The 27,482-nt window shown below is 42.5% G+C and overlaps 1 protein-coding gene across 1 annotated transcript in view; it reads left to right on the forward strand.

Moving 5' to 3' along the window:
- The window catches only part of AOX1 (aldehyde oxidase 1), an 87,004-nt gene extending 66,570 nt beyond the window's left edge, over window positions 1-20,434 (forward strand). The window contains 10 exon segments of the mRNA NM_001281309.1: window positions 232-459; window positions 6,434-6,529; window positions 8,697-8,825; window positions 9,511-9,585; window positions 11,124-11,176; window positions 12,361-12,475; window positions 16,454-16,519; window positions 18,368-18,556; window positions 19,330-19,497; window positions 20,384-20,434. Of these exon segments, the coding sequence (NP_001268238.1) occupies window positions 232-459; window positions 6,434-6,529; window positions 8,697-8,825; window positions 9,511-9,585; window positions 11,124-11,176; window positions 12,361-12,475; window positions 16,454-16,519; window positions 18,368-18,556; window positions 19,330-19,497; window positions 20,384-20,434 (1,170 nt within the window).
- Window positions 20,435-27,482: the final 7,048 nt, after the last annotated feature.

Consider the following 27,482-nt stretch of genomic DNA (forward strand, 5'->3'; position numbering starts at 1 on the left):
TTGCACAAGAGTAGCATAGAAAGCACATAAGTAAATGCTAGCATGTTTGATAGAAGCTCTGAGTAGAGGAAGAGGACAATGTTGTGCATTAGGAAAGGCTTCCACAAGGACTAAGTAGAACTCGGCTTGGACCTTATAGGATGAGCAGAATTTGACCAGGAGGATGGTGAATGGATGAGCCTATGTCTGCTGGGTTTCCCCTCCCCGCTTTAATCTCCTTTTCTTTCATAGGTGCGAATGATAAACATGTACAAGGAAATTGATCAAACACCCTACAAACAAGAGATCAATGCCAAGAACCTGATCCAGTGTTGGAGAGAATGTATGGCCGTGTCTTCCTACTCCTTGAGGAAAGCGGCTGTGGAAAAATTCAACGCGGAGAATTACTGGAAGAAGAAAGGACTGGCCATGGTCCCCCTGAAGTATCCTGTTGGCCTTGGCTCACGCGCTGCTGGTCAGGTCAGTTCTTCAAACACACATGAGGATGATGCCCAGAAGCAGCTCTGACAAAGCAAGAGGTGTTGAGGAAACTTCTCCTTTAGTCGTATTAGCCATATGGTTGCAATGCCCAGTTGTTAAATTTCACAAAAGCCACCAAAGTCAAAGTAATTAAGCTAGCTTTACTCCAGTGGAGACCAGAGCTCCTCTGCTCACATGCCCATGGTTGGTGAAAAACATTCTTGCTGGAAATTGGGAGACTGAGGTTTACTCCTGGCCCTGGCAACAGGAGTTGTCAAATGGCAGCTGAGTCCATTTGTTCTGGGCTCAGACTGCTCATGTGGAAAGCAGGAGGGTGGGACTGATGACCTCCAAGACTCCTCTTCCAGTGTCCACAATTCTGTGTCGCTGGACCATGAAATAGGAATGAGGAGCTGCAAGGTTTTGGGTGGTCCACTCCTTGTGGGTGGGTTGGAATAAATTAAATTTGGAAAAATAAATCACTTTTTAAATAGAATTTTTGAAGTTTATTCCCCTTGTAGCTTTTAAAACTGTGAAAGGGAGGACTGGGAATCTGCTCTTGAAGTTTAATTTCTTTCATTGATTAAAGAAATCCCCTTGCTTGGTTGCTGAATCCCACTTGATGTTTCTATCTCTTCATTATTGACTTCATTCTTTCTCAAGAATGAATAAAACTTACCCCTAACGGCTGGTGAAGGACTGCAGCATTCTAGCTCATGGTATGGCAGTGGGGAACCCCTATTATCTATTTTCTTACATACACACATCCATCCATATATATATAGGTAAACTGGCAGGACCCTCACAATTGTCACTCCTCTTTGCAGAATTCACTCCTTGGTTGGAGCCACAAAGAAGGCATGCAGCTGTGTTGAGTGATCACAAAATAGGAATAAATGGCAGGGGAGGGGAGCTTTGAGAAGGGCGTTAGTGTGGATGTTGTGTGTTAAGGGATCAGAAGAGGCCAGGAAAAGTGGGTAGGAAAGTCCTTTCCCCATCCCATATCCATCCATTTACCTAACTGTCCTAGTTGAGCTTTGGTGTGAGCCTTAGAACATTTGCATGCAGCTTTGATCGTAGGCAGGTGGTAGGTCAGAGAAGTATTACAACAAATGATGATCTTATTAAGCCTTCTCATTCCTTGCCTGTTTGTGATGGCAAAAATAACCCAGAGTCATGTAGTCGTCTGCATGCAATTTACTCAGATGTTGGAGACAGTCAAGATACTGTGGTTGAGAAATAAAAGCAAAAATGAGGTTATTACAAAAGAAGAGAGAAAAAACTACCATTGAGAAAAGGGTTTATGAGCATTGAGTCTTGGTATAGAATTTTTGGGTAAACTGATGAGCTGGCAGCTACCAATGAGGTCAGTCGGGGCCATTTGTCCTTGAGCAGACCTGTCAGGATCATCAGGGAAAACAGTCCCCATTGTTCACAGAGCCTCTGGAAATCCTCTCATGTTTGGCCATGGGTAAACATGGCACACTGCCTCTATTTGATGGCTGCCATTACTTTACATCTGGCCTCTACCATAGACCAGGTCTCACCCATTTTCCTCATCAGAATTTTCTCAAAAACTAGATTTAAAAAATATGGCCAGGTGCAGTGGCTCACGCTTGTAATCCCAACACTTTGGGAGGCCAAGACAGGAGGACTGCTTGAGGCCAGAAGTTTGAAACCAGCCTGAGCATAGTGAGGCCCCATCTCTCCAAGAAAGAAAAAAAAATCATAGTGATAATTATTGAGTGCTATAATGTTATAAGTACTTTTAGGTATTTCATTTAACCTTGGGACAACCTAGAAGATTTGTATCCTCATTTTAGGGATTAAAAAAAAAAATCTTGGCTTAGAGGGTTTAAATAACTGGCTCAAGGTCCTGCAGCTGGTAGAGGTAGGGCTGGGGCTAGAACTCAGGTCTGAGTGGCTCTGAAAGCTGGGCTTTCTAGTTGCACCACGTGGTCTCCCCAAAACACCTTTTGGTAGGAACTGAAGTGGGATTCAGCTCAGCTGAGGACAAACTAGGCAACAACAGCCAACAGTACAACTTCATCCTTGAAGGCCAACTGGGAAACTGACCAGCTTCTGTGCTGAAAATATTTACTTAGGGCTGAATCAAGGAATTTGAGACCAAACTCCTTGGAAGGCACATGCTAAAAGACTCTATTCTAAAACAAAATAAATAGAGGAGGAAACTAGACATGATATTTGAGTGTTTTCTCCGTGGAAGGACCTGGGCTGGGGAATTTGTAATCTCCACTTGATTATTCCCTGTCTCATCTCTATTAGGTAGGTATGAATCTCTATTTCATAGAAGCGGAAACTGAAGCCCATAGGGATTCTCTCTCTTGCCCGAGGACATCCAGCCAGTAAATGGCAGAACAGGGATTCAACTTCAGCACCGCCTTCATCGTCCCACAGTGCCTCCCTGAGCAGAGGCCGTCCCTGCCCAGCAACTGAGGGGGTCAAATGTGCCCCACCTGTGTTATGCAGGCATACCTTGTTTTATTGCACTCTGCTTTATTGCACTTCCTAGATGCTGCATTTTTTACAAATTGAAAGTTTGTGGCAACCATTGGTGCCATTTTTCCAACAGTATGTGCTCAATGTTTGTCTCTCTGTCATGTTTTGGTAATTCTTACAGTTTTTCAACCTTTTTCATAATTATGGTGATCTGTGATCAGTTATCTTTGATTTTACTATTGTAATTGTTTTGGAGCACCATGAACCACATCCACATAAGACAGCAAACTTAATAAATGTTTTGTGTGTTCTGACTGCTCCACCAACTGGCCCTTCCCCCATTTCTCTCCCTCTCCTCAGGCCTCCCTATTCCCTGAGACACAATGATATTGAAATTAGGTCATTTAATAACCCTGCAATGGCCTCTAAGTATTCAAGTGAAAAAAAAGAGTCACAAGTCTCACTTGAAATCAAAAGCTAGAAATGATTAAGCTTATTAAGGAAGGCACTGCACTCCAGTCTGGGTGACAGAGTGAGCCCCTATCTCCAAAAAAGAAAAGAAAAGAAAAGAGAAAGGAAAAGAAGAGAAATTGTTACAACTACCTCAATCTTCAGCAACCACCACCCTGGTTAGTCAGCAGCCATCAACATTGAGACAAGACCCTCCACCAGCAAAAAGATTCTGACTCTCTGAAGGCTCAGATGATTGTTAGCATCTTATTTTATTTTATTTTATTATTTATTTATTTATTTATTTATTTATTTATTTATTTATTTTTTGAAATGGAGTCTCACTCTGTCTCCCAGGCTGGCGTGCAGTGACGCGATCTCGGCTCACTGCAAGCTCTGCCTCCCGGGTTCATGCCATTCTCCAGCCTCAGCCTCCTGAGTAGCTGGGACTACAGGCACCTGCCACCACGCCCGGCTAATTTTTTGTATTTTTAGTAGAAACAGGGTTTCATCATGTTAGCCAGGATGGTCTTGATCTCCTGACCTCATGATCTGCCTGCCTCAGCCTCTCAAAGTGCTGGGATTACAGGCATGAGCCACCGTGCCTGGCCTGTTAGCATTTTTTAACAAAGCATTTTAAAACTAAAGTATGTACAATCTGTTTAGACATAATGCTATTGTACACTTAATAGAGTACAGTGTAGCATAAACATCACTTATACGCACTGGGAAACAACAAAAATTGTGTGATTTGCTGTATTGCTATGGTTTGGAGCTGAACCTGCAATATCAGTGTACTTACTTCCTGCACTGTGAACACTGAATGGCACAGACAGGACCTAACCAACCTCTGTGTCCAATGCCTTACTATGGCACTTGGCACAGAGTAGGAACTCAAATGTCTGAATGGCTGAAACATTTGGGGAATCTGTGGGTTTGAAGCTAACTTCTCATCGATACCAGTAGTAGTTGTTTGAAGGTTTAAATTTCCCTGACTAGGTCCTCTACTTATATTGGAGAACCATCTGCTCCAGCTTTCCAGTTGTGCCTATTTTATAGATGAAGCTTTGCAGAATTATATTTTGTGGCACTAACAATGAGCTGTACAGTGGTGCCATTTAACTAAACCAAATCTGACATTTTAAATGGCCCAAGGAGACTGCAGCACCACATGGAACAAATTACTGGGTGATCTCTGATAGACATGCTGTCTTGGACATACAGGCTGAATGCTATCACCAGCAGGGTCACACAATGTAGGAAAAGTACAATCCACTATAATTGTAGTTCAATCACATGGGCCAAGTGCAACTACGAATTACATGCACACTTTGCAGAGCCAAGGAGGCCAAATATGGAGTCTACAAGATTAAGAAACAGATTGTATGGCTATGCTACTGCAAATTTACTTACCAAACATTTACTGACCACCTACCGCATGTGTGTTCCTATGTTGCATTCCGAGAGATTCCTTAGGACGTGATCCTTCCTTTCAGGGGGCTCATATTCTGGCAAAGCACAATGAAGTGCCATGGAATGGGGCCCAGGAGCTCTTGTTGCAGCTGGCATCACCTGACATCTGATGCATGGCCCCCAGGCAGCCAGTCCTGGGCTTTCTGTAGAGGAAAACTATTCCTTATCTTTACTATTTTGAGGATGAATGTCCAGGAGCAAAAGATGGTGTTTCCAGGAGTCATGAGTTAATAAACTGTAAAAAAACACTCTGCTGCATCTTCCCAAGGTCCTTGGGTGTCATTTTCATGGCTGATATGCCTTCTTCAAGAGTCTAAGGTTCTCCTTTGGACTGTGGATATATGTGCCTTTGTCCTCAGAGAAAGAGTATCCTGATGTCCCCATTTGCCCAATACTGCTGACCAAATAAATGGAGTGCATTTTCACCATCAAACTTGCCTTATTTGGAATGATAGAGCTTTCTGGTTGTCATTCACAGGGGTAACGTGAACCTTTGGATAAAAATAAAGAGACGGTTCTCCAAGTGTGGTCCACAGTTCCCAGGCAGCTTGGAAGGCCCTTCTGATGGGCAGAGAATTGATCTGGAAATGCTGTCTTTTTCTTGGGTTTATCTGTTGATTAACATGCAGCTCCATCAACTTTCACTTGTGACCAGGGTTGCTTACAAATAATCTAAGTGAGCAATTAAGGCTTAGGAAAATTTTTGGTTTATTAAGTTGACATTAGCTTGTTACCAGAATTTTCTGAAGACCTTGACATTACAAATCCTAGATTATTATGTCACTCTGCTTCGAAACTTAGATGTTAAGACCCAGACCACACCCATACGGTCAGCACATCCCTGCTGAAGAGCTGTAAAGGTTGCCTTGCAGGCTTTCCTGGACCACAGTGGAACCACTGAGAGACACCTGCCCTAGGACCATATGCTGCTGATGTTGCTCTTACACTGGAGACCCAAAGGGAAGAAGCCATCCTTGTTTTCTGCTGTGATTTTCTGGGATATCCCCATATTCTAGTTTAGCACAGGCAGATCTGCAAGAAGGCACATTCTTGTTAATTATAAAACATGTTTAGCTTAGAGACTGGATGTTTCTGATTATAAGAGCCTTTAATGCTGTTAGCAGTCTTGTTCCTTCTGGATCCTTGTGTGGAGCTATACAGTTAGATAAGATTACTTCCAAGTTCTTGTCTAACTCCAAAGCTCTGTAGTTCGGTGCCAAGATGATTTAGGGTGAGCTTAGTCATTTTGCAGCAAAAAAATTTTAATGTCTATCTATCTCATCTTTTATGGGATTATAACAAAATGAATTTCCGTTTTCATTTTTCTGTGGCATGCCTACTACAACTATGATAATATGCGTGCACACAGTTATTCACCCTCTCCCTCTACCTGTCTATATATTACTTTGCATTTTAAAACAGAGTCCCTGCCCCCATTTCCCCCACCCCAAAAAGAAACCTAAAATGTTGCTCCACCCTGGGGGGTGGGGGATTCTTGGAGGGAAATATTTCCAAGGAAAATGTTTTAATTGACATGATATGTGATAATATCAAAAAGACCTTAGAAATGCTTTTCGTCTTTTCTGCTCAGGCTGCTGCCTTGGTTCACATTTATCTTGACGGCTCTGTGCTGGTCACTCACGGTGGAATTGAAATGGGGCAGGGGGTCCACACTAAAATGATTCAGGTAAGAATGCAAATAACTAGATTGAGTTGGGTGTGTGCTTATAGATCTGCTCATGAGAGAAAAACTATGAATGAATATTTTCTGTTACAAAATACAGGATAGGAAGCTGGGTGGGGTGGCTCGAGCATTTCAGGAGACTGGGGCAAGAGGATTGCTTAAGTGAAGGAGTTCGAGACCAGCCCAGGGAACAAAGGGAGATTCCATCTCTACCAAAAAAAAAAAATTAAATTAGCAGGTCATGGTGGCATGAGCCTGTTTTCCCACCTACTTGGGAGGCTGAGGTGGGAGGATTGCTTGAGCCTGGGAGGTCGAAGCTGCAGTGAGCCAACTGCACCACTGTACTCCAGCCTGGGTGGCACAGCAAGACTCTGTCTCAAAAAGTAAAAACAAATAAAAATAAAAGATAGGAGATTTGAGCTTTGACAGTTTATGCTGTTCAACAATTAGCAGAAACTAGGTAAACAAACCAATTTTGCAACCAAACCTCTAAAAGAATGTGGCAGAAGAGTCTCGAGTTGTTTTATTGCTAAAGAAAGTTATATACTTATTTGCTGCTTTCCTTTGGATATAGTGACAGTTGAGTTGTCCTTTTTGAATTTTTCTTGGGCAATAAGATAATGTGTAAATTCTGATGAATTTGGATTACTTCTTGCCCTTTATGTATTATGGGCTCCAAACAATCGCTAATATAAATCACCTTTGATATTTACAACCAAACTTTATCTGTTTGCTTTTGGCTGTCTTATTTTAGGTTAATTTTAAGCTACCATTTCTCTTTTGTTAATCATAATAGTAATATTATAGATTATAAAACATTTGGAAGCAGCAGAAAATTTTTAAAAACAAAGACCCTACACAGTTTCACCACACAGAATACTCATTATTTGGGGGTCTTTACATCTTGTCTTTTTTTCTTTCGCAAAAAGTCACCAACATGCTTTTATATAATTTTGTATTCTGTTTTTCCACCCACTTTATATAGTGTGAACCCTTTTTCCTGTCATTAAGCCATCTTTACAATCATGAATTTTCATGGCTGTATGTGGATAAATATATGGTTCATTTAACCATCCCCAGTTGTTCGAATACTTCAGTGAAGATTTTTGTACATTAACCTGTGATCAAATCATTGATTGTTTCTTAAAATAGATTTCTGGGAGTAGAATAACTGGGTCACAGGTGTGACTATTTTAAATTGTTTGACACATATTATCAAATTGTTTTCCAGAAAGTATCCCTCTCATGATACCCCTAACCAACAGTGAATGTGATGGATTGTTGAAAATTTATAGATAATTTGATAAGTGAATGAAAGTATCTCATTATTGCTTTCATTTACATTTTTCTAAGTATAAAGATGTTGAATACACATTTTCTCTTAGTCACTTGAGAATTGACTTTCCCCAGTGGAGGGTGTTTTCCTTATTGGATCACCAGAGACTTTGATATTCTAAGCCTATGCACTGTGTGTGGAGGATCTGAGAGCCAGACCTCATGGAAGGGTTCCGTGTGCCTGAGTCCTTGTAGAAGCTGTGGGCAAGCACTTTCAAGCCACGCTGCTAGCAGGAGAGAGTCGAGTTTGGGATCAACTAAAGTTAGCAATATGATTTTGCTCTCTAGCGCTAAAAATAAAGAATAAAGCAGCCAGTTAAGTCCTTGTGTTCGCACGTGGCACTGGCGCCATCTCCTGTGACCCACATGTTCATGCCGCTGCTTTTCCAAGGTCATTGTCCTTTCTCATAAGAAGCACTCTTTTCCTGGGGCAACTACAGAAATGTGGATAAGAGATAGATATCTCCTATCATTGATAAGGTTCTGCTAGAATTTTGCAGAGTGTGGTCATAGGAGAAGCCTCAAAGGTGTCAATAGCATGATTATAGAAACAAGAATGAAGCATTTCTTCCCGCCTTGGCTTGGGGCCTCACCTCCTCTTTCTGACACTATCACCAGAAAGTCAAAGAAAAGGAAAGTGTGTTCAGAATTTGGGGTCCAGACTAGCTATAGGAGTTTTAGAAACAAGAAACTTTTTGTGGCTGGAGGAATTTGTGATTCTGCTCCCTTGTCCCTGTCATGAGTATGAGGGCATCACACATGTGTTACCACATAGGCATGTGTACAGGTCTGTGACTAATCAGTGTTTTAAAAGAAACTCTCTCTTAAAATCCAGGTGGTCAGCCGTGAATTAGGAATGCCAATTTCGAATGTCCACCTGCGTGGAACAAGCACAGAAACCGTCCCTAATGCAAATGTCTCTGGAGGTTCTGTGGTGGCAGATCTCAACGGGTTGGCAGTAAAGGTAACAGTCGCTGCAGTGGCATCCAAATCATTAACTCCCTCAGGGCCAAATACGTGGGTGGGTGGAGCTCCAAAGATGCTGAGAGTTAATCCAACTCCTATCTCCTTCCCCCATCTTGGCCTCAGTCAGTGGTACAGCACCCAGTGGTTCTCCTGTGCTGGGAATGCCACCTCTTTTTCTCCCTCACTCCTGACATTTTTCTAATCAGCAAGTCCTTTCAAGTCTACTCAAAAGTGTCTTTGTCTTTCTGTTTCCATATTATGTTAGTATCATGTTGTGACAGACTCCCACCTCTCCCCAGGGCCGATGCAGGACTTCTGTCTCTCCACCACAACTTCATCGCCTTTTGCTCTAGCTTTCTGCTGCCGGAGTGAATTTTCTCACAAAATAAATGTGGCCATGCCATGTCTGAAAGCAATGGTTCGTGGTTTTCCAAGAGATTTTTTTTTTTTTATTAAGTCCTGACTTTTTAGCATGGCTTACAAGGCCAGTTCATTCACATACACACACACACATGTGCACACACTTGTATGAAACCTTTGATATCACCTTCATACAGGGTTGATGTCTTATTTTTCCATGTTCCCTCTTAGATAAGCCTATGGAATGGTACATATTATGTTGTTTTGAATTTGGTGTTTGCATGAAATTAGGATCATAATTTTAATTTAAAAATAATCTCTAGGATGCCTGTCAAACTCTTCTAAAACGCCTCGAACCCATCATCAGCAAGAATCCTAAAGGAACTTGGAAAGACTGGGTGAGAATCAATGGTTCTCTGTATTTTATTTTAGAAGAAAAAGGAGTGGGAGTAGAGCAAGAGCAATATGCATTAATTGAAATCTGTGGAAAAGGCATTTGCAAAGGTACCACCATTGCATAATGATAAATAAAAGGCCTTTGGCTCTTAGCATGTGGAAATCTTATCACAATGTGGTGGAGGAACTCTTGCATCTGGGAAAATTTTCTGTTAGAGAAAAAGATAGTTCTTCTGCCAGAACTCCTATTTTAATCCAGAATTAATTAATGTTTCATCCTATGGAACCTAGGGATTGTCTGGATAATAACTGTACATCTGTTTTTTCTCCTTCTTTGGGTTCTACTGTTCCTAAAAGAGAAAAACAATAGTAGAACCATTCTGTAAAAGTAAAAATCATATAAGCACTCATTTAGAAATAGGAAACCAAGCCAGTGGGTGTATGTTCATCCAGTAATAGGTACTCAATGGAACGGAAATATTCAACTGCTTCCTTTGATCTGCTTACAATCTAGTTGGAAAAGTTCTAAGTCAACAAACGTTCTAAAGTCAACTAACAAACTTTTCGAAGTAATAGGTTATCAACTACCAGATGTTGTGGAACAAATATCCATAAAAACTGGGAGCGTGTGTCACGCTGGCTATTCTAGAATGTCAGTTTTCGCAACCTTATGAATACAGGTCTGGGGGAAATAACATTTGAGGATCCCACTTAGAAATGGTTTCTGCTATTCCGTGGAGTAAGGACTCATTTTATAACTCATATTTATGGGATCTGTCTATACTTCCTGGGTATATTTGTTTCTGTCCTCTGCCCCATGCTACCTGAGCCCAGAAAGGCTGATTCAGTATGACTGGAGAAAGCTGGAGAGAGGTGCAGCGTGGGGAGTAGTTCTCCACCACCATGAAATGCAGCCATGCGGCCCACTTTCTTCTCTAATGATTGATGCGCTTCTGACCTTCCTTCTTAGACTTAGGGACTTGGACCTAACCCTGATTTTTCTGCATAGCAGTCAACTCTGCACTGCAGAGTCAGGAGACCTTTTGGTGTAAATGGTACAATTTAGCAAAATTATTCCCCTCACCTGAAACAAATGTGCCCAGAAAGGATTGATAGTTCCCATAAATATGGATTATAAAATGAACCCTTACTCTATAGACTGGCAGGAACCTGATATTAAAATTAAGCAGCCAACCGACCATTGTTTTCTAAAACGTCCCATGTGAATTGGAAATCTACTACAGATAACCGAGTGAATTTCTTCCTAAGTGGAACATATGTTGATGACTTTAGTCCAGCCTGTAGCATACCACAGCAGGCATTTATTACCATCATAGGTGCTGAACAAACAGCTACAAGGTGTGAACCACAAATGCCTGTAGAAATGGAGAATGCCAAAAGGAATGGATTAATCTGGGTCCTTCCTAGTTACTATTGCTGATAGTTTTATTTAGCAGACAGGGTAAAATTAAAATTGAAGTATTCAGTGATTCTTTCTTTGGGCATCCTTGTTGCAGCATGCTATGCTCTTCCTTCACAGGCACAGACTGCTTTTGATGAAAGCATTAGCCTTTCAGCTGTTGGATACTTCAGGTAAATACTCTCTCCAATCGCTATGGAGAATGACAGTGGTATCGTGAGGAAGAGTTTCAGTTCCCTTGCAATTTTGGCAAACGTTGACTTTGTACCTTCTATTTACCCATGGTTATAAAGAACATTTAATTGCTGGTATCCAGAAAGACTCCTGTTAGGGAAAATAGGCACACAAAATTCAGCTGAACTGATGATTCTAATCATAGTGGGTGGTATTTTAAGGCTCCCTGGGGTTAGCACTTGGAATACTCAGCAGTGGTTGACTTTTTGTTGAAAACACAATCTACCTCTTAAGAAACAAAGGTGGGGAGATGCAAATTAAACCCATAAAAGGGGTACCATTTTACACCTTCAGTACTGGCAAAAAAGAAATTGGACCATAACCATGTTACATTAAGATGTGAGACAACAGGAACTCACTGAATCTGGAAAACAGTTTATTAAATTATTTTAATGGAGAGTGAAAGCTGTCTGATAGCAGAGTGATGTAGAGCCTTACCTGGTTTGATCACTTTGCCATTGGTGTGGGAGTCCTGGGCACTGACTCCCTGTCAGGAACAGGCATTGGAAGCATTTTTAATGGCCATCTCCAGGTTGCAGGGCAGCAGAGGAGAGAGGGTAGAGAGTTCTGGAAGCTGCTGACTCATGCTTCTATTTTACCATTAATATTTGTTTGATGTTCTTAAAGATTAGTTAGGAACAGAGCAGGCCATGGAGCTTGATGGTGGGAGACCAGAGTAGAGATAAAGAATGGGAACCATAGGACCTGATCCTTCATACAGAGGGGCAAATTCTGGAGCCAGAAAGATAAACAAAGCAGGAAGCATGCACCTTTGAAATAGCGTTTGGTGTAAAATGAAGGTTGAGTTCCCCAAATCAGATGATCCAATATTAGCCAAAAGCAGTAAGATGGACATTCATGAAGTAAGAAGCTAACCTCCAGGAGTAAGGAGGCACCAGTCAGGAGTAGTTAGATATTTTTATCAGACAAAGCAAGTTTTAAAAGAAAAAAACTAAATATTTATTTATTCAATGCATTTATCACATACATTTGGTGCTGGCATATCATTGTACAGGTATATTCCTGTGGTTTACATAACTCCTCATGAGTCTGTTCAGTCATCATGGTCTGCAATTAGGGGACTTGATCACTTAACAACACTCAAGAATTCTGTTTCCTCCAGAGGTTATGAGTCAGACATAAACTGGGAGAAAGGCGAAGGCCATCCCTTCGAATACTTCGTTTATGGAGCTGCCTGTTCCGAGGTTGAAATAGACTGCCTGACGGGGGATCATAAGGTCAGTACCAGTTGGAAAGGTCTTCAAGTTGCACTTAGGATGCACCTAAATTCCACAGATGCCATCTATCTGAGGAGAGCTGAGTGAGTGGCAGCACTGTGCATTTGGCCTAAGGCTGATTCCCCTGGATTACCAGAAAAAAATAGAATCCCCACAATTGCCTTGGTGGTCTGGTTGCTGCCATGGAAAACAACTGGTGACCTGTCTTTATTTCCCTGGCCCTTTTAAATGGAGTCAGGAAAAAAACTACTTGAAGAAAGAAACATGCTCTAAAGGGGGCTTTCACGTAAACTGTTGGCACAACCAGCAATTCTGACTTCTTATGAGAAATGCCAAAATATATCATTCTTGAAGGATTTCATAGACATCTGTAATCTGCTAACAAGCACCAAGCCAGCCCAGGGCCGGTAGTGGCCACTTTTTTATGTCTTTTTCTCAGCTAGGTCTTGCCTTTTAAAAGTCCAATGTGCTATCCATTGTGCCACAGAGCCGGCTTGGTCTTGCTTTTTAGATAGTTTCAGAGCATCCTTATGCTTTCAAGGGATGCTCTGACGAGATATGCACACGCACGTGCACGTGCACACACACACACACATACTCCCTCTTTCTCTCTCTCTTGCTTTAAAGACTCATAGAATTTCTCCTCTTGTAGCAGAGCCTTTGGGAGTAAAAGAAGCCACTTACTGGTCACAGTCATTAATAATGAAAGATCATTGATCCATTAAATGGGACTGTGATACCCTAACAACTGTCATGTGACCAAGCTACCAGTTTAGTGATAATCTCTTCCAAAATGTACCTTGAAACAAGCTCTAGTTCTTGATATTTACAAATATCCTCTATGCCTGCATTCTTGGATTATGATCAGATTTAAGTTTTCATTTAGTAAGTCCCCAGCATGTATTTTTTTTTTTTTTTTTTTTTTTTTTTGAGACAGAGTCTTGCTCTGTCACCCAGGCTCAAGTGCAGTGGCGCGATCTCAGCTCACTGCAAGCTCCGCCTCCTGGGTTCACGCCATTCTTCTGCCTCAGCCTTCCAAGTAGCTGGGACTACAGGCGCCCGCCACCATACCTGGCTAATTTTTTTTTTGTATTTTTAGTAGAGACGGGGTTTCACCCGTGGTCTCGATCTCCTGACCTCATGATCTGCCCGCCTCAGCCTCCCAAAGTGCTGGGATTACAGGCATGAGCCACCGTACCTGGCTGCATGTATTTTTTAAAACTATAGTCAACCTAATCTCTGAAACTATGGTCACCTTTATTGAACCTGCCTTTTCAAGTATCTGACCTGTCTGGTTCTAACTCAGCCATTATCTCTATAGGGTAACCTTGGACTAGGGCAAAACAGTGGTCACTCTGAGCATGGTTTTGTGTTAGAGTAGCAGCCCAACACTACTAGGGAGCGGGTTCTTGCATAGAACTGATTTCTGTTTGTTTGTTTGTTTGTTTTTGAGACAGAATTTCACTCTCTCACCCAGGCTAGAGTGCAGTGGCTTGATCTTGGCTTACTGCAATATCTGCCTCCTGGGTTTAAATGATTCTCGTGCCTCAACCTCCCAAGTAGCTGGGATTACAGGCTGCGCCACCACACCCAGCTACTTTTTGTATTTTTGGTAGAGACGTGGTTTGACCATGTTGCCCAGGCTGGTCTCAAATTCCTGGCCTTCAAGTGATCCGCCCACCTTTGCCTCCCAAAGTGCTGAGATTATAGGTGTGATCCACTGAGCCCTGCCCATATAACTAATTTCTAAATCCTTCTCCCTCAAAGCAAAAGTTGGTAAAAACTTAGTCATGTGGACTTTCTTATATTCCTATATATGCCTTGTCCTTGTTAAGATCCAAGAACAAGGTAATAATTAGCCTAGTATGAAATTTTAAGGCATGTTCCTATAACTTATTTGAATGATCTTAGGGGATGTGCCATATAGTCTCATCAGATGCCTTCATAAAAGCTAAATCTCAGCTCAGGTTGGTGTCACTGCTAGGCAAAGGGCTAGAATGTGACATTCTACCAGGGGCCTTTCCCAAAGGCCTGTTTCTCAGCCATTCTCCTGTTGATAGAATTGCCCTTATTCCAGCAAAGTTTTCCTCACTTTGAACTTACATCTAAATATCAGTTATCTGTTCTTCTACAGCAAATTACCCCCAAACTTAGTGCTGAAAACAGTGGATGCTCATTAGCTCACACCACTTCTGAGGGGCAGGCCTCCGGGAGTGGCTCGTCTGGGTGATTCTGCCTGAGGCTTCAGTCAAGCTGTGGCTGGGGTGCAACAGTCATCTCAAGGCTCAGTGGGGACAGGAGAATCCTATTCCACCTCCCTCCATCATAGCATTGTTGACAGGAGGCCTCGGCTCCTCACTGGCTGTTGGCCAGATGCCTCCATTCTTTGTCATGTGGACAGCTGTCTGTAGGCTGCCTGAGTGTCCTCAGGACATGACAACTGGCTTCCTCCAGAGAGACCAGCCCAAGAGAAAAAGAGAGCGTGAGCAAGCGAGAGAGTACCTGAGACAGAAGCCCAGCTTTATAACCTAACTCAGAGTGACTACTGTCACCTCTGCCATAGCCTATTGGTCACATAGGCTGGCCTGGTAGAGTAGAGGAGGAGACTACATATGGATGTGAATACCAGTAGGTGAGGGTTATCCAGAGCCATCTTTGAGGCAGCCTACCACAACCTAGATCCACTATCTCCAGCCCTAGCAAAAGACATGACTGACAGTGCTAAGCCTACAGCTTTGTGGGTTGTTTTTTTCTGTTTTGAGGTGGAGTCTTGCTCTGTTGCCCAGGCTGGAATGCAGTGGCACCATCTCAGTTCACTGCAGCCTCTGCCTCCTGAGTTCAAGTGATTCTCGTGCCTCAGCCTCCTGAGTAGCTGGGACTACAGGCATGTGCCAGCACCCCTGGCTAATTTTTGTATTTTTAGTAGAGATGGTGTTTCACCATGTTGGCCAGGCTGGTCTCGAACTCTTGTCCTAAAGTGATCTGCCCCCACTTGACCTCCCAAAGTGCTGGGATTACAGGCATGAGCCAGCCCCACCAACCTAAGCCCACAGCTTTGAAAGCAGAAACTTCACTAACACTGAAGACTTTAGAGCTCCTCCTGTCACCTCCAGCTGAGGCCTCTTATCTCCTGAAAGACCAGTCTTGCTGACTGATGTCAAAGAGGATTTTACATTTTACTGTGTCTTTAAATAAGATATGTGAGTTCCTGAAGTTTTATTATTGTCAAACATTCCAATCATTATCTAGTTTTCAAATGCTAGATGAAAGTCCTAGATCAAATAAGGAAACTCTTGCATTTATTTTGTTCAATTAGTAATTATAAGTACAATCTGTTAGTCATGGCAGAGAACATTACATTACATTTTTAAAAAAATGTATGGACTTGCTGGAAAGCAATGGTGTTACTAACACTCTGGCTGGGCCTGCTGTGCTTCTCCTCATTTGTAGGTTATCAGGAGCAAGTTGTAGTGTCAACTTTATTCTCTTCTCTGCTCCAAAAATGAAAATGGGAGATTTTCAGATGACAATTCAAAGACTTTTTTGTGGATGCACCCTGAACTCTGTGGTTCAGTAAACATTCCTCAGCCAGTTGTATCTGGCTGTTGGGTTGCATGTTAGCCATTAAGCTTTGCAACTAGGATCGTGAGGGCCATAGATGTTTTCTTTTGTTGTGTCATATATTTCTCAATCTGTTGCATCATCCAGCTTGAATCAAAATCAAGTAAATATTTTTTTCTCCTATTATTTCCAAGAAAAAAAGACAGTGCTTCAGCTGGCTAAGAGTATTTGTATAATTTTGAAAGTTTTACAGAACAAACTTTGTCATATAAGAAAATCTTTGTTACTTCTTTTGAAATGACATGGCTCCAAGAAAGGCTTTATACCAAAGTCAGCCTGGCAGGAAGTGTTCCTCAGCTTCTTCTCCCTAGGTTATCCTCATTAAAATAAACATTTTAACTTTTTTTTTCTTACTAGAACATCAGAACAGACATTGTCATGGATGTTGGCTGCAGTATAAATCCAGCCATTGACATAGGCCAGGTATGTGTAACTGATATGTCTCACTTTCTATTTGTAAAAGCCAAAAGTGCAGTGGGGTCTGCAGGGGAGCATTCCATCAGGCTTATTCATCATCTTATTTTTCTACCCCTTTAGTCAACTCTATTCAGACCAGCTGCAAAGCTCAAATGTCTTACTGTTTAAAAGGGGGAAGGAAATAAAGTGTTTTCCGTAGCTTTTGAAGAAACATACAATCTGTGACTAGGGAGCTTGAATGAGGCAAGACCAAGCCTAGAGGTGACCGATGAGCTCCAAACTTCTGGGACATACGTAGAGTTAGTGCCCAGTGCTGAGCCTTAGCCACACAATGGGCTTCAGCTTCGAGGAGTTTGAAGTTTGCTGGAATCACAAGTCTCAAGTCATTAGAGCAGTAGCTATTGATAGGCAGCCTGTAGTGCTGGATGCTACCCACAGACATTTTCAAATTTAAATTTGAAATAGTTGAAAAGATTGGAAAGTCGTAAACATCTAGTTTCTCCTGAAAACAGAAAATTTGCCCACACTGCATCTGCATTTCCACGAGTGAAAAGTCAGTGGGCTGCACCTCTAGAGTCCCACACTCTCCAATGAGACCCACACTCTCCAGGACCCACCTGGAATCTTCACATACTGGCTTTACGTATATCCAACCTGGAGGCAATTCAGCTCATTACCTCTGATTTAGGGCACCATCTAGTGTCCCCTCCCCCTCCACTCCCCGCCCCCACCATCATGACATTGTGTTATTGGCCAATGGGAAGAATCTCTGGTGTGGAGAAGTCAAAGGAGGCTTAGGGAGGAAGTGCGTGTGGACCAAGTTGTCAAGGAAAGAATGAGAAACGACATTTGGGGTGAAAGAACAGTGGAGGAAGTCACCCTACAGAAACAGGGAATTTAGCATGCCTGTTCATGGCTGCTGATCAGGCCAGGGCGGATGACTATGGGGAAGGCCTGTGTGGGAGGGTGGGCCATGAGGAGGGAGTTGGAGAGCAGAAGAGGGCTGGGGACTGCCAGGGGTGGGTGGAGGGCTTTTAGAGACAAGACTTCACTTAGCGGGGATGGACTGGAGTTTTTGGAAGATTGATCTAAAATCAGAGTCCAGAGATGTGAGGCTAGCCACCTTGTGGGCAAGGAGGTGGGATGAGACAATGGGACTGTAGCACTCTGGGGTCTCTGGACACATCAGTCAAGGGGGTTTGTCTGCCTCATGGGCAAAAAAAAGAGGGTGCTTAGGCTCCAGGCTCTGTGAAGACTCTTCCCGAGCACTCATTTCAATGGCCAAACCAAGATCAGAACCCAAGTCCTTTGACTTTGAACTTCTTTTTTTTTTAATTATTTTTATTTATTATTATTATTATTTGAGACGAAGTTTTGCTTTTGTTGCCCAGGCTGGAATACAATGGTGTGATCTTGGCTCACCACAACCTCCGCCTCCCAGGTTCAAGCAATTCTCCTGCCTCAGCCTCCCAAGTAGCTGGAATTATAGGCATGAACCACCACACCCAGCTAATTTGTTTTGTGTTTTTAGTAGAGACGGGGTTTCTCTGCGTTAGTCAGGCTGGTCTCAAACTCCCGGCTGCAGGTGATCTGCCCGCCTCAGCTTCCCAAAGTGCTGGGATTACAGGTGTGAGCCACCGTGCCCAGCTGACTTTGAATTTCTTTTAACTTAATGCTGCACAAGATGTTTAAAATGGCTTTTAGGTAAACTTTCAGCAACATGCTCCAAGACACCCTGAAAACGCTCTTAAACTAAAATTTTAAAATTCAAACAAACAACATGAAGTTGAAATGCTACTTACTGTTGACTGTGTTTTCTCATATGTGGAAATTCTTTTTTTGTTCTTGCCTCAGATTGAAGGTGCATTTATTCAAGGCATGGGACTTTATACAATAGAAGAACTGAATTATTCTCCCCAGGGCGTTCTGCACACTCGTGGTCCAGACCAATATAAAATCCCTGCCATCTGTGACACACCCACAGAGTTTCACATTTCTTTGTTGCCTCCCTCTGAAAACTCAAATACTCTTTATTCGTCTAAGGTAAGTGGCGCTTTACGGGTAAATATGCATGTTTATATGATACCTGTTGGGTGACAGGAGGGCTACATTCGTCTCTTGACTGTTTGGGATTTTTACCAGGATTGCAGAAGAAAAATTCTTATTAAACATTTTAATTCTAATCTAACATCATGATAAAAATTTTTAGTATTCCAAATCTTAGAACTTAACATCAACTATTGCCATCAGGTTCTATCTAATTTTTTACCTTGCAATAATCATCTTCATGCCTAATAATCATCTTCTGTATGTAAGTCATTTCATTAGGCTAGAATTCTAAGAATGGGAATACTGGATCAAAAGATTAAATTACTTTTTGAAACAAAAACATTACATAGGCCAGGTGCAGTGGCTCATGCCTGTAATCCCAGCACTTTGGGAGACCAAGGCGGGCAGATCACCCGAGTTCAAGAGTTCGAGACCAGCCTGGCCAACCTGGTGAAACCCCATCTCTGCTAAAAATACAAAAAAATAGCCAGGTGTGGTGGTGCATGTCTATAATCCCAGCTACTCAGAGACTGAGGAAGGAGAATGGCTCAAACCTGGGAGGCAGAGGTTGCAGTGAGCCGAGATCACGTCACTGCACTCCAGTGTCATGCTTGGGCAACAGAGCCAGACTCTGTCTCAAAAAACAAACAAACAAAAAATTTACATATGTAGTATGTAATATTTTTATATATGCACATATGCCTAAATATGCACATATATGCAGAGTGAGAGAGAGGTATAATCTAGCTGGCATGCTTCCCTTCAAGGGTCTGGGAGAGTCGGGGGTGTTCCTGGGGTGTTCCGTGTTTTTCGCTATCCATGATGCAGTGAGTGCAGCACGACGGGAGAGAGGCCTGCACGGACCCTTGAGCCTTAATAGTCCGCTGACCCCGGAGAAGATTAGGATGGCCTGTGAAGACAAGTTCACAAAAATGGTATGTTCTGCATAGTAGAAAAAAAAATAGTGATCATAAAATTCTGAATTTTTGGCCTCTGTTCTTGTGGTAAGGTTTTGTGAACCCACTGCTGTGGCTTTTCTTGCCAGAAAAGGTGATGGGAAACATGGGGGCATTTGAGCAGACGTGCAGAGGGGTCCTTGAATTTGTACCCCTCGGGTTGCATTTTTTCATCAGCCTGGTCCTCCGTGGCTCCACTCTATACTGTTGGACAAAAGAAGGTTCATTCCCATTAGTTTTATGTTCCTCTCCTGTTTTGCTCCCTTCCTAGGACATCTTGGTCAGGAACAGAAGTTCAGGAACTGTGCCCTGAACCTAGGACACCCAGGCCAGGAGTATAGGCCCCTCTGACAGTCTGCCTCCACCCCAACCCCAAAAGGGCACCAGGAAAGTATGCTAGCAGGAACCTCTCCCCTCTGGCAACAGCGCCCATGCCGAGCAGACATCTCTACCCTCCTTGGATATTTTCAGGGACAGCGTTTTTAATTGTGGGAGAAAGTCATGCTGTTCACAGTTACCACCCTGACTTAGACTGAGGGGAAAGACCCCCATCCTCCACTTACACTGGCTCTTTGTGGTATCCTTCATGGTTTTCCCTAAGCCCCTCACACTTTGCTTCTTCTACTCTGGAGAAACAGAGACCCACCCCACTTTTCACTGGGTGGTCTTCAAGCGTGAGATGATAACCCCAGGAGTTCCCCAGTCCTCCCCTGGCTTCCTCCGCACCTCGCAGGCTGCTGTTCCCTGACCTGTCAGGGCCCTGGTTGCCCTCTGCTGGTGTTTAACCTACTTTATGTTCTGCTATTTTTCACCTAAGTCACAAACATTTCCCAGGTTTGAACATCCAAATTTGTTTTTATTCTAGATTCCGAGAGATGAGCCTGGGTCCTGTGTTCCTTGGAATGTACCCATCTGAATCAAATGCAAACTTCTGGAGAAAATGGAGTGCCTCTTCCCAGATGGCGATCTGTCCTATCTCTGTGCTGGAAGACACTAGATCTGAAAGACACAGTTTCCACAGTTCAGAAATCATCCCACAGTGTTGCTTTTCTATGGAGCTGATTTAAAGTATTCCATTTAGATTTGATAGATATGCTTAAGCAATCTATAAATCATTTGCAATGTTATAAACACTAATTGGTTTCCTCTAGGGTGATATTTGCCATTACTCTGTCTCTTTGATCCATCCAGCTAAATGGAATAGACGATGACTTGCATATGACTCATACTTGGCTTGTATCCACCAACAGAAATTATACCATACAGTGAAAGGCAATTTTCTAAATAATTTCATTTACTAATATGAACTGTGAAGTTGTCATTTTTTCATTTGTCCCTTTCTGCTGTCACCTTCCTCTTGTCAGAATGAATATAGACACTGTATCTAAGTGGGACCAAAGGAAAAAGAGCAAACTTTCACCAAAGTTTTCATGAAAACTGAAAAGCTTTAAAGGTTACTATCAAGAAATTGAAAGGAAACCCACAGAATAGCATAAAATATTTGTGAATCATATATTTGATAAAGGTCTTATAACCAGAGATATGAAGAGCTCTTACAACTCAATAAAAGGCAAGTAATTTAAAAATAAGCAAAAGAATTGCTGGATGGTATGGTAGTTCTATTTTTAGTTTTTACCCTAACTACTCTTACTTGATCATTTAACATTCTATGTATGTAACAAAATATCACATGCATAAATATTATGTATCAATAAAATTTTTTAATGGGCAAAGGTTTTGAGTAGACATCTCTCCAAAAAAGATATATAAATGGCTAGTAAACATATAAAAATATGCTCAAATTCATTAGTCATTAAGGAAATGCAAATCAAAACCACAATGAGCCACCATTTTATATGCACTGGGATGGTTGTAATCAAAATGATGGACAGCAGTAAGTATTGGCTAGGATAGGGAAAAATGGGAACACTTACCCATTGCAGGGGGCAGTGTAGAATGGTGTAGATACTGTGGAAAACAGTTCAGCATTTCCTCAAGGAGTTAAACATAGTTAACATAGAAGTTAAACATAGAATTACCATAATCTTAGGTATATACCCAAGAGAATTTAAAATATATATTCACACAAAAAATGTATACATAACTGTTCATAGCATTATTCATAGTGTCCCAGAAGTGGAAAAAACTCAGATTTCCATCAACTAATAAAATGTGGTATATCCATACAAGAGAGTTTTATTTGGCCATATAAAGAAATAAAGCACTATTACATGTGGCTACATGGATAAACTTTGAAAACATTATCTAAATGAAAGAAGCCAGGCACAAAAGGCCGCATATTATGTGATTCCATCTACACAAAATGTCCAGAACAGGCCAATTCACAAAGACACAAAGTAGATTAATGGCCGCCAGAGGCTTCTAGGACCACAGACTGCTAATGGGCATGGGGTTCCTTCTTGGGGTGAGAAAAATGTTCTAGAATGAGTGGTGATAATTTTACAACATGTGAATATACTAAAAACCACTGAATTGTACATTTGATAAAGGTGAGAGTTTTATGGTATGTGAATTATACCTCAATTTTTAAAAAAGTATCTGTGGAGAGAAACAGAAAATGTGGGAAAGATTGAGAAGTTGTGAGAATCAAGAAGCCTATCCCAATCAATGGCTTTCCAAAAACATGGAAGCCTCAAAGGGAGGCTAAATAGCAAGGCACAGTCAAGGAAAAACTCCATTTCCTTTAACAGCAGAGAGAAGTCACGTGGATCTCTCCCTTTAAGAGCAGATTTTCTCATTTATACCACAAGTATTTATAGAGCATTTTACTCTGTGCCAGGCACTGTACTAGGCACTTGGGATTTATCAGCAAACAAAATAGACAGAGATCCCTGTCCTTGGGAAGATCCTATTCTGGTAAGGGCAGACAGAAAATAATTAAAAATAATAACAAGTAAATTACGGGAGTATGGTTGATGCTTGAGTGCTAAGGGAAGAAGTAGAAGTGGAGCAGGTTAAGGCCAGTGGAGAGTGATAGAGCAGGTAGCAGGTTGTGGTTAGAATAGGTCAGAGAAAGCCCACCTGAGGAAATGAGAATGGAGGCTGTGAGCTAAGCAGGTATCTGGAGGAAGAGCATTACTGGGGAGACAGGGCATTAGAGCAGAGTCTCTTGCGAGCAAGTGCTCCTGGCCTGTTTGTGGAGCAGCAGTGGGGCCCATGTGGCTAGCACAGAGCCAGGGATCAGGGCAGCCATGTAGAACCTGGGTGCTGTTATAAGGACTTGAGCTTTTAATCTAAGTGGCTGCAGAACAGAAAAGTGAAGTGGACTTTTCTGTTGCACAGGATTGCCCTGGATGCCATGCTGACGCAGGTCGTGGGAGGGCAAAGGTCGAGGGTAGACACCTCCTTTCTGTCCCTTCTCCAACTCCTTCCCCTCCAACCCACCTCTGTAAATGATGGAATTCTCGAGAGAGCCACGGGCCATCTTTCCCAGACTCTCTACCTGGTGGGTGACCTCCTTTACTCCCGTGGCTGGGGGTAACTCTCTTGCCTAAGCTCTGGCTCTGTAAACCCAATTCTTGCTTTTCATTGCCACTTGGATGTTTCAAGGCTGCATATTACATGATTCCATCTATACAAAATGTCCTCAAATGTGTCCCAAGCAGATCTCATCTGCACAGCTGTCCACAGGTTGCTAGGCCAGAAATGGGGAAATGATCTGAGGCGCTCTCTTCTTTTTGCGCACACATCTATTCAGGCACAAAATTCTGTCAATCTCACATCAAAGACAGTTCCTGAATCTGCCTCTTCCTCTCTTTATTTCTATAGCCACTATGTTACTCCAAGCCACCTTCATTTCTCCCCTGACTATTGCAATAATCACCTCCTGATTTCCCTGCATTCATTTTGCTTCCCTTCCAACCATTCTCACATTGAAGCCAAATATATACATGAATTTTATGGGCACGCACACATGCACATGCACACACAAAATCATTATGTTACATTCTTGCCTAAAACCCTTCAATTGCTTCCTATTCATCTCAGCAGAACATTGTCCCAAATCCCTAAGCTGGCACCTGCACCCTAGCTTATCTAGCCCCAGCCTGTCTCTCCAGCGTTGGCTCATGATCCCTTCCCTTTTCCGGTCTGGGTTTCCTATTGTAGCTCTCTCTCTGGAGCCTTTGCCTGTGTCCTCTGTCTGGAGGGTTCTATCACTTTTACACCTCCTTGGGTCTGACTGCCACTATCCAGTACTGCTCTGCAGTTACAGGCACAAAAGTCACTTGAGGATCTTGTGAAAACACAAGTCATAAGATCAGGCAAGCAGAAGCATACAGTAAGAAGGAAGCAGAACATCCAGAACCAAGCAGGAGCAGGAGCAGGAGCGGGAGGAACAAGCCGCCAGCAGGAGCAGGTACCCCAGACACAGTGACCCATGCCCGTGCTTCAGCGTCTCTCCCTCCACTCACACCTAGAGCTGCTAGGCAGAGTGGAGGGGTCCTTAAGCTGATGGAGAAGGAAAAAGATAGAGCTGGGTTCACAAGAGGGTTAGCTCCATACCTGGGTACAATCCAGATATACAGTGTAGGCAGTATAGCCCCTCTTAGAGGTGGCAAGGGGAAATTTTCCCAATGGGCAGGGCTTTGGGGAACACACCGATTATCCACATTATGTGGAAAACAGGAGTGGCCCAACCCAAGGTTAGGATATACGTGGAACAAATGGTTTGGCCAGCTGGTCAAGGGCCTGGGTGTGGGGGGTGATATTACAAGACAGGGGACAAGATGGCATATGAATGGGCATATGGAAGTGGGCATGATGTGTGAAGATTTTTGTATCACAGGTTAGCACCCAGAGGGAAGCTCCCACTGTAAAAGAGTTGCTAAACAATTAAGTGGACTAAATGACATGGCCATGTGACATTAGCCAACTCTGTCATCCATCACCCCAGTCAGTGCTGACCCAATGGTGTCAGGGACGGAGGCCGTGCACGGGCCTGACAGCATGGGCTCCCACTTGCCATGTAGCTGCTGCTGATGCCCGACATCCAATCTGCTCCCAACACAGACCAAAGCTGGTCCTCAATTTGACACCATCCCTCCAGGAGACCAACTGGCCATTTGGTAGCAAACTGACTACACTAAACCCTTTCCATTCTGGAAGGGGCAATGATTCAGTTTAACGTTTTCTGGGTAAAGGTTTGCCTTTCCTGCCTGCAAGATCTTAGCCATCATCATTGTCTAAGGGCTTACACAGTATTAGATTAATCATCGTAAGATCCCATGTAACATCACACCGGGCCAATTTACAGCAAAGTAAGGGGATCTGCTTTACAGCAGCCTGGGAGTGAGTGCATGACCGTGGAACCTGCTGGTCATGTCAGACGCTATCCTGCTTGGAACAGCTCTTCTGACAGAGCAATGAAACAACCTCACGCAGGCACAGCTGGAATGCTAGTTAGAGGATGGGCTCCCTCCTCTAGGATGCAGGATGCTGGAAAATGAGCATTCTATATGATGCTGGAAAATGAGCATTCTATATGATGTTATGTCCCCAGTGGATGGTTCAAACTGGTAGAGGATAGTTGGGCATTTATATCAGAGGATGGTTAGTACCTATTGTATATAACAAAATTCTTCAGATAGATAAATAAAAAACCTACTAGGAGAAAATAATCAAAGGAGAGAAGGATGAATATAAACACTCACTAAATGTGTAGCAAGATGGATAACCTCACCAAACAAGAGAAATGCCTACTATGAACTGTCATTTCTCCCACATACTGGAAAACTGGACAGTAGGGATAATGCTCAGAGCTGAAGAAGGCTGTGTACATGATTTGTTGTATTAGGGAACACATTTTAGAAGGTAATTTAGCTGGATTCAGCAGTGTGCATAGCCTTTAACCCAGGAATTCCAACTCTAGGAATTTGTCCAACAGAAATACTTGCTCAAATGTCCAAAGATGAAGTCCAAGGATTTTCATCGCAGCATTATTTGTAATAGTGAAAAATTAAAAACAATGTAATGTAAATCAATAAACGACTATTTAATAATTTATGGCAATAATGCAAATAGTTAACATTTACTGACAGCTTACCTTCCTATGTGCCAGGCACTGTTTTAAGCACTTTACTTCACAACAACCCCAAGGGAGATACTATTATTTTGTCTATTTCACAGAAAGCAATTGAGGCACAGAGAGCCTAAGTATTAGGTTGGTGAAAAGTAATTGCGGTTTTTGCCATTGGAAGTAATAGCAAATACTGCAATTACTTTTGTACCAACCTATAACTTGAACAAAAGAAAATTTTAAAATAGCATGAATAGTTTGAGTTCACTTTTTAGAAACTATTAAAAATAATGTATGCATGTACATATCTATGTATATGTGCATGGGAAAATTCTGTACAGATGCACAGGAATCTGATAATGGTTTCCTCTGCAAAGTAAACACTGGGATAGAAGATTTTCACTTTTTGCTTTACATACTTTTATGTTTTTTAAAATAAGCCTTCTATTTGTAATTTAAAAACAAATTATGAAAAAAAGTACATTTATCATCAAGAAACTCCCCTGAATGTAGTTCATTAGCACGATTTAGCTCCATGTCACTGACTAAAGCAGCTTCTTGTTGCTGCTTTAAGAAGACAGTTTAAGGCCAGGTGCAGTGGCTCACACCTGTAATCCCGACACTTTGGAAGGCTGAGGTGGGCACATCTCTTGAGGCCAGGAGTTTGAGACCAGCCTGGCTAACATGGTGAAACCCCGTCTCTACTAAAAATACAAAAATTAACCAGGCCTGGTGGCATGCGCCTGTAATCCCAGCTACTCGGGAGGCTGAGGCAGGAGAATCGCTTGAACCCCGGAAGCAGAGGTTGCAGTGAGCTGAGATCACACCATTGCACTCCAGCCTGGGTGACAGAGTGAGACTATATCTCAAAAAAGAAGAAGAAGAAGAAAGACAAAGAAGAAGGAGAAGGAGGAGGAGAAGGAGGGGGAGGAGGAGGGAAGAAGAAGGAAGAAGGAAGAAAGGAGAAAGGAGGAAGGAGGAAGAAGGAAGGAAGCTTATTCCAGTGGGTTGCCCCCATGGCAAGGAAAAATATACGTTATGTAAGGGCTGAATTGCAACTAAAGTTCCAGGTTGGCTTAAGGGAGGAGGAAAGTGGGGGTAACAGAGCAAGGCAGGGAGACGAGAGGGTTGGGAACATAGACAGACAGGAGTTGATTGGAGGAACACACTCAGGAAGCAGATACAAATGGCCCCTGGAGCTGCCTCATCCACTATTCATCCTCTTCCAGGGAGCACATGGCAAGCCTGTCAGGTGGACACAGGAACAGGTACTTTTGATACAACTTCACAAGATTCAGCCAATGATGGTGGCATAAAGTCGCATTCCAAGGCGTCAGATAAACTTGGCTTGTGTGTGTGTGAATGGAAGAAAAGTAAGTTTTCTACATTATTAGTAAACTCATATAAAGAAAGAAACCATGATAGAGGCAATATTTTATTAATGTTTGCCAAGAAGATCCTAAGTTCAGGTGACCTGGTGTGTGAGCTGCTGATTTGCTGTGTGACTGTGACAAACCTATATCAATCTGTATCTGTAGTTCTTAGGGGAAGGGGAGGAGAGAAGGAGGGAGGGAGGGAGGGAAAAAGGAGTAAAGGAGAGAGAGATGGAGAAAGAAACAGAGAGAATCTCTATAATGCATGTAAAGGTGTCAGGATTACCAGATGCAAAGCGCTTGATTGTGTTGCTAACTTCAGACCACATTTTGTAATTGCACCTGTATTCATCCAAGCCATCAGGCACCGACTTCTCTTTGCTAGGATCTTCTGCATCTCTCTCTTCCTCCTCACTTCTTCCCACAGCTCTGCCTCCTTAAACTCTTGTACCACCACCACCATTGCCTCCACACACAAACACACACAAATTAAGGGTCTCAGATCTTCCCATCATTTGCAAATATTTACAAAACTTTTGACTAGCAAGAATGGA

Source organism: Macaca mulatta, chromosome 12, assembly GCF_049350105.2.
Source record: "Macaca mulatta isolate MMU2019108-1 chromosome 12, T2T-MMU8v2.0, whole genome shotgun sequence".
In the NCBI taxonomy this organism is placed as follows: domain Eukaryota; kingdom Metazoa; phylum Chordata; class Mammalia; order Primates; family Cercopithecidae; genus Macaca; species Macaca mulatta.